Below are 7,723 nucleotides of genomic sequence, written 5' to 3'. Positions count from 1 at the left end.
CTTTTTTTTTTTTTAATTAATAGTAATAGCACAGCCCTGTATTTTAGCCCAGTTGAATGTTGGGGGCTTATTTATTTAATTGTGAAGAGTTTTTTTCTGTATTAAATTTATATTTAATAAACATAAACCCAGAATGTTTCTTCTCATACTACCACAGACTTCTGCCTCACTCTTGAGGCCATTTCTCCACATATTTGCATTTTCAGAAACAGATAGGATAAGAAATCAAAGGAGGTGAAATTCAAACCAGTCCCCTTCATCTGGGCGTCTGAATGATTATATCCCCTCCATCATCTAGACTTGATTTTCTTTAAACGGAGGAGATGCGTGTCTGATATTTTCTGTCTCCTCTTCCATTTCCAGGAGGGCTGTTGGCCTGCTGCCGTGCTGCTGAACACTATGCAGTCCTTCCGGGAGCAAAGCAGTTACCACGGAGACCAACAGAGCTACCCGCAGGAGGTACACGGCTCATCCCGGATAGAAGAGTTCAGCCCTCGTCAGACCCAGATGTTCCAGAATTTTGGGGGCGCAGGTGGCGGCAGCAGCGGCAGCAGCGGCGGCGGCGGCGGTGGGCGACGAGGAACGGCAGCCGCAGCAGCGATGGCTAGCGAAACCTCTGGCCATCAGGGCTACCAGGGTTTCAGGAAGGAGGCTGGAGACTTCTACTACATGGCAGGCAGCAAAGACCCCGTGACGACAGGGACCCCGCAGCCCCCTCAGCGAAGGCCTTCGGGGCCTGTGCAGAGCTACGGACCTCCCCAGGGGAGCAGCTTTGGCAATCAGTATGGGAGCGAGGGTCACGTGGGCCAGTTTCAAGCACAGCACTCTGCCCTTGGTGGTGTGTCTCATTATCAGCAGGATTACACGGGGCCCTTCTCTCCGGGGAGCGCTCAGTACCAGCAGCAGGCCTCCAGCCAGCAGCAGCAGCAGCAGCAGCAGGTGCAGCAGTTGAGACAGCAGCTTTACCAGTCCCATCAGCCTCTGCCGCAAGCCACTGGCCAGCCAGCGTCTGGTTCGTCCCATCTGCAGCCGATGCAGCGGCCCTCAACGCTGCCATCCTCTGCCGCCGGGTACCAGCTGCGAGTGGGTCAGTTCGGCCAACACTACCAGTCGTCTGCCGCCTCCTCCTCCTCCTCCTTCCCTTCGCCACAGCGTTTCAGCCAGTCCGGACAGAGCTACGACGGCAGTTACAGCGTGAACGCCGGATCCCAGTATGAAGGCCACGGCGTGGGCTCTAACGCGCAGGCTTATGGAACACAATCAAATTACAGCTATCAGCCTCAGTCTATGAAGAATTTTGAACAGGCAAAGATTCCACAGGGGACACAGCAGGCGCAGCAGCAGCCGCAGCAGCAGCCGCAGCAGGCGCAGCAGCACCCCCCTCAGCACGTGATGCAGTACACCAACGCTGCCACCAAGCTGCCCCTGCAGGGCCAGGTGGGCCAGTACAGCCAGCCCGAGGTTCCCGTGAGGTCCCCCATGCAGTTCCACCAGAACTTCAGTCCCATCTCGAACCCCTCCCCCGCGGCCTCTGTGGTTCAGTCCCCGAGCTGTAGCTCCACGCCGTCTCCTCTGATGCAGAGTGGGGAGAATCTCCAGTGTGGCCAAGGCAATGTGCCCATGGGCTCCAGAAACAGAATTTTACAGTTAATGCCCCAGCTCAGCCCGACCCCCTCCATGATGCCCAGCCCCAATTCTCATGCCGCAGGCTTCAAAGGGTTTGGACTAGAAGGAGTGCCAGAAAAGCGACTGACAGATCCCGGGCTGAGTAGTCTGAGCGCCCTGAGCACCCAAGTGGCCAATCTTCCTAATACTGTTCAGCACATGCTACTTTCTGATGCCCTGACACCTCAGAAGAAGGCCTCCAAGAGGCCCTCCTCGTCTTCTAAGAAAGCAGACAGCTGCACCAACTCCGAAGGCTCCTCGCAGCCCGAAGAACAGCTGAAGTCCCCCATGGCAGAGTCGCTGGATGGAGGCTGCTCCAGCAGCTCTGAGGATCAAGGTGAGCGCGTGAGGCAGTTAAGTGGCCAGAGCACCAGCTCCGACACCACCTACAAGGGCGGAGCCTCCGAGAAGGCCGGCTCCTCGCCAACGCAAGGCGCTCAGAACGAAGCCCCCAGACTCAATGCCAGTCCTGCAGCCGGAGAAGAGGCTGCCTCGCCAGGTGCTAAGGACACACCATTGTCGTCCGAGGGCAACCCAAAGGTCAATGAGAAGACAGTTGGGGTGATTGTCTCCCGGGAAGCCATGACAGGTCGGGTAGAAAAGCCTGGTGGGCAAGATAAAAGCTCCCAAGAGGATGATCCTGCCGTCACTCAGAGGCCACCCAGTGCTGGCGGAGTAAAGGAGACCAGTCACCCATCAGTTCCACAGCCAGAGCCCCCGGGGGGAGGGAGCAAAGGAAGCAAGAACGGAGATAATAACTCCAGCCACAACGGAGAGGGAAATGGCCAGAGCGGACACTCGGCGGTGGGCCCTGGTTTTATAGGCAGAAGTGAGCCCAGCAAGTCTCCTGGAAGCCTGCGCTACAGTTACAAAGATAGTTTCGGGTCGGCCGTGCCAAGAAACGTCAGTAGCTTTCCTCAGTATCCTACGGGACAAGATAAGGGGGATTTCCCTGGCCACGGGGAGCGAAAGGGTAGGAATGAGAAGTTCCCTAGCCTCCTGCAGGAAGTGCTTCAGGGCTACCACCACCACCCTGACAGGAGATACTCTAGGAGCGCTCAGGAGCATCAGGGCATAGCTGGTGGCCTGGAAGGAGCCACGAGGCCCAATGTCTTAGTCAGTCAGACCAATGAATTAGCTAGCAGGGGCCTTTTGAACAAAAGCATTGGGTCCCTATTAGAAAACCCGCACTGGGGCCCCTGGGAAAGGAAGTCAAGCGGCACAGCTCCTGAGATGAAACAGATCAATTTGGCTGACTATCCGATTCCCAGAAAGTTTGAAATAGAGCCTCAGTCATCAGCTCATGAGCCCGGGGGTTCCCTCTCCGAAAGAAGATCGGTGATCTGTGATATTTCTCCACTAAGACAGATTGTCAGGGACCCGGGGGCTCACTCACTGGGACACATGGGTGCCGACACCAGACTTGCAAGGAGTGAACGGCTCAATCCAAGTTTAAGTCAGTCGGTCATTCTTCCAGGTGGGTTGGTATCCATGGAAACAAAGCTGAAATCCCAGAGCGGGCAGATAAAAGAAGAAGACTTCGAACAATCCAAATCTCAAGCTAGTTTCAACAACAAGAAGTCCGGGGACCACTGCCATCCTGCTAGCATTAAGCATGAGTCCTACCGCGGTAATGCCAGCCCTGGAGCAGCCCACGATTCCATCTCCGACTACGGCCCGCAGGACAGCAGACCCACGCCGATGCGGCGAATCCCTGGCAGGGTCGGTGGCCGGGAGGGCATGAGGGGTCGGTCCCCTTCGCAGTATCATGACTTCTCAGAAAAACTGAAGATGTCTCCTGGGAGGAGCAGAGGTCCAGGGGGAGACCCTCATCACATGAACCCACACATGACCTTTTCAGAGAGGGCCAACCGGAGTTTACACGCTCCCTTCTCTCCCAACTCAGAAAGCCTGGCCTCCGCTTACCACACAAACACGCGGGCTCATGCTTATGGGGACCCCAATGCGGGTTTGAATTCTCAGCTCCATTATAAGAGGCAGATGTACCAACAGCAGCAAGAGGAATACAAAGACTGGAGCAGCAGCTCCGCTCAGGGAGTAATCTCTGCAGCACAGCACAGACAGGAGGGACCGCGGAAGAGCCCACGGCAGCAGCAGTTTCTTGACAGAGTGCGGAGCCCCCTGAAAAATGACAAAGATGGTATGATGTATGGCCCACCGATGGGGACTTACCACGACCCCAGCGGTCAGGAAGGTGGGCGCTGCCTCATGTCTAGTGATGGTCTGTCTAACAAAGGCATTGAATTGAAGCATGGCTCCCAGAAGTTACAACAAGAATCTTGTTGGGATCTTTCCCGGCAGACTTCTCCAGCCAAAAGCAGCGGTCCTCCGGGAATGTCCAATCAGAAAAGGTATGGACCGCCCCATGAGGCCGATGGACACGGGCTCACTGAGACCGCACAGTCATCCAAACCTGGGAATGTTATGCTCAGGCTTCCAGGCCAAGAGGATCATTCTTCTCAAAACCCCTTAATCATGCGGAGGCGGGTGCGATCCTTTATCTCTCCCATTCCCAGCAAGAGGCAGTCACAAGATATGAAGAACAGTAACACCGAAGATAAAGGGCGCCTCCTTCACCCACCAAAAGAAGGCGCCGATCGAGGATTCAATTCCTATGCGCATCTTTCTCACAGTCAGGATGTCAAGTCTGTCCCTAAAAGAGAATCCTCCAAGGACCTTCCAAGTCCAGATAGTAGGAACTGCCCTGCTGTTACCCTCACGAGCCCTGCTAAGACCAAAATACTGCCCCCCCGGAAAGGACGGGGGTTGAAGTTGGAGGCTATAGTTCAGAAGATCACATCCCCAAATATTAGGAGGAGTGCGTCCTCAAACAGCGCGGAGGCTGGAGGGGACACGGTTACTCTTGATGACATACTGTCTTTGAAGAGTGGCCCCCCCGAAGGTGGGAGTGTGTCTGTTCAGGATGCCGAGATGGAGAAGAGAAAAGGTGAGCTGGGATCTGACCTAGTCTGTCCAACAAGCCAGGAGTTGAACGTGGAAAAGCCCCTGGCAAGGTCTTCAGAGGAGTGGCGTGCCAGTGGGGACGACAAAGTGAAGACCGAGACACACCCAGACACCGTCACCGCTGGAAAGGAACCCCCTGGCACCATGACGTCCACGACCTTACAGAAGCCTGGGAGTAACCAAGGGAGACCCGATGGTACCCTTGGTGGGACTGCACCTTTAATCTTTTCTGACTCAAAGAATGTACCTCCGGCGGGCGTGTCGGCCCCTGAGGCAAACCCCAAGGCTGAAGAGAAAGAGAGCGATACAGTGACGATTTCCCCCAAGCAAGAGGGTTTCCCCCCGAAGGGGTACTTCCCGTCTGGAAAGAAGAAGGGGAGACCCATTGGTAGTGTGAACAAGCAGAAGAAACAGCAGCCACCGCCTCCACCCCCTCAGCCCCCTCAGATACCAGAAGCTTCTGCAGATGGAGAGCCAAAGCCAAAAAAGCAGAGGCAAAGGCGGGAGAGAAGGAAGCCTGGGGCACAGCCAAGGAAGCGGAAAACCAAACAGGCGGTTCCCATCGTGGAACCCCAAGAACCTGAGATCAAACTAAAGTATGCCACCCAGCCACTGGATAAAACCGATGCCAAGAACAAGTCTTTTTTCCCTTACATCCATGTAGTAAATAAGTGTGAACTTGGAGCCGTTTGTACAATCATCAATGCTGAAGAGGAAGAACAGACCAAATTGGTGAGGGGTCGGAAGGGTCAGAGGTCTCTGACCCCGCCACCCAGCAGCACTGAAAGCAAGGTGCTCCCAGCTTCGTCCTTCATGCTGCAGGGCCCTGTCGTGACAGAGTCCTCTGTTATGGGGCACCTGGTTTGTTGTCTATGTGGCAAGTGGGCCAGTTACCGGAACATGGGCGACCTCTTTGGACCCTTTTACCCCCAAGATTATGCAGCCACTCTCCCGAAGAATCCGCCCCCCAAGAGGGCCACGGAAATGCAGAGCAAAGTTAAGGTACGGCACAAAAGTGCGTCCAATGGCTCCAAGACGGACACTGAGGAGGAGGAAGAGCAGCAGCAGCAGAAGGAGCAGAGGAGCCTGGCCGCCCACCCCAGGTTTAAGCGGCGACACCGCTCGGAAGACTGTGGCGGAGGCCCTCGGTCCCTGTCCAGGGGGCTCCCTTGTAAGAAAGCAACCACCGAGGGCAGCAGCGAAAAGACTGTTTTGGACTCAAAGCCCTCCGTGCCCACCACTTCCGAAGGTGGCCCCGAGCTGGAGTTACAAATCCCTGAACTACCTCTCGACAGCAATGAATTTTGGGTCCATGAGGGTTGTATTCTCTGGGCCAATGGAATCTACCTGGTGTGCGGCAGGCTCTACGGCCTGCAGGAGGCGCTGGAAATAGCCAGAGAGATGGTGAGTACGAATTCCCTCCCCAGCTTGCTCTTCCTGTCCCTTCTTTCTGTGCAGTTTCTTCCACCTTGGCTTGTTCTGGCCCTATTATTCTGTGTCACGTGGGACTCCCTCCAGATTAAAGCCCCTAGGCCCAGATGATGGACAGGAAATGAAATAATTTGGAAGATTTGTTTAACTTCTGTTTTTATCAGTAAGACATGTCCCTGGGTTACAAAGTCATGTTAGTGCGGCACCGCGTACCAGAGCAAGCGTCCCTACCACAGCCCTCGAACCTGACTGCCCGCCCCTCTGCCGGTTTCCTGTTTCTAAACAAGAAGCCTTTACTGCTGTCTGTGTTATTTATTGGTCCTTTTCTCCGTTTTTCAACATCTGACTCTCTAATGCTTACGAAGTATACCACGGTTATATTTCCTTCCTTCTAAAACTCTTCATTTCTCTAGAATTATTAATTCACGTTTTTATGGCTTTTCTTGGACCGCATCTCTCTGATCCAAACCTGACGATCAGGATATTTACTCTTTAGGACTGTTGGGTAATTGTTGTCCTGGGGCGTCTGTCATCATTAGCACTCAGTTCTTTAATCCAGTGAACGCTGTTTCCTCAACCCTGTGTCTTCGCCTTTCTCAGCCTGCGGCCTCAGCTTGCCCGGGGCACCCTCAGCCTTCAGGAGTTTGCTCAGAAGGGAGGTGGGAGGTAGATACTCAGAGCTCTTACCCTGTACGAGAACATGCCTTTATCCCATCCTCATGCTTAGTTGAGGTTTGGCTGGGTATGGAATTCTAGATTTGGAATAATTTTCTCTCACTTTTTTCGAGTCCTGATTCCTCACTTGTCCTTGAGCTTCTAGTGCTACAGGGATGAGAGCTGTTATGATTTCAGTCCTTAGTGTGTGTGCTGCCTTTCTCCTCTGGAAGGTTTGAGGATCCTCTCTGTTGACCTTGGGGTGGATGTCTTCACTCACTGTGCCAGCCCTTGCCATCTGTAAACTCCTGTCTTCCAGTTGAGGAAGTTTGTTGTGTGCTGTTTCTTGGGTAATTTCCCTCTCTTTTCTCTGTTCTTTCTGGAATCCTGTCAGTTAGGTGTCGTACTTCCTGAATTGGTCCTCTGGCTCTGCCTTTTCTCTCCTGGGCTTGCTCGCTCTCTGCCTTTTTGTTCTCATTTCTCCACACTCTCTTCAGCTCTTCCGTCGCACTTTGTATTTATTTATCTTCATTTCTTATGTTCTCAAGAAACTTCTCCGAATATCCTTCTGGGAGGGGGACCGTTGACTGCTTGAATTGGGTTGGGTTAGGGACCTGACTCCTCTGAAAATTTTGAGCTGATGACCTGGTAGCTGGCCCCTCTTCCTGAGACGCCTGTGATTTCCAGGCCGTGCACCGCGTGGTGGCTGGCCTTCTGGCGGCCCCTCCCCTGCACTCGCTCCTCTCTGTGCCTTTCAGGCTGCTGGGTCGTGCCCTCCTCGTTCCATTTCCAGCGTCTGGAAATTGGGACACCTCGTGGTTTGTTTCCTCTGCCGTTCTTCCTGTGCTTGTGCAGTTGTCGTAGAAGTTTATCCCTTTGTCTTTCTGGGAGGGGAAGGTGGGAAATGTATCTTCGGTCTACAATATTGAATCACGTAGGAGTTTTTGTATTCATATATATTTAAAGTTTACCACACTTGACAAATATA

General features: G+C 53.8%; 1 protein-coding gene across 5 annotated transcripts in view; it reads left to right on the top strand.

The window, feature by feature from the left end:
* Nucleotides 1-366: 366 nt before the first annotated feature.
* The window catches only part of TCF20 (transcription factor 20), a 48,233-nt gene continuing 40,876 nt past the window's right edge, over nt 367-7,723 (top strand). For all 5 annotated transcript variants that reach the window (XM_077757974.1, XM_077757973.1, XM_077757977.1 and 2 more), the window contains exon 1: nt 367-6,054. In XM_077757974.1, the coding sequence (XP_077614100.1) occupies nt 400-6,054 (5,655 nt within the window). In that variant the 5' untranslated portion in view covers nt 367-399. The remainder of the gene's footprint in view (nt 6,055-7,723) is intronic.

Source organism: Crocuta crocuta, unplaced genomic scaffold, assembly GCF_008692635.1.
Source record: "Crocuta crocuta isolate KB4526 unplaced genomic scaffold, BGI_CrCroc_1.0 scaffold143, whole genome shotgun sequence".
Lineage (NCBI taxonomy): Eukaryota > Metazoa > Chordata > Mammalia > Carnivora > Hyaenidae > Crocuta > Crocuta crocuta.
Note: the sequence above shows the minus strand (reverse complement) of the source record. Positions and strands in the feature narration are given on the sequence as shown.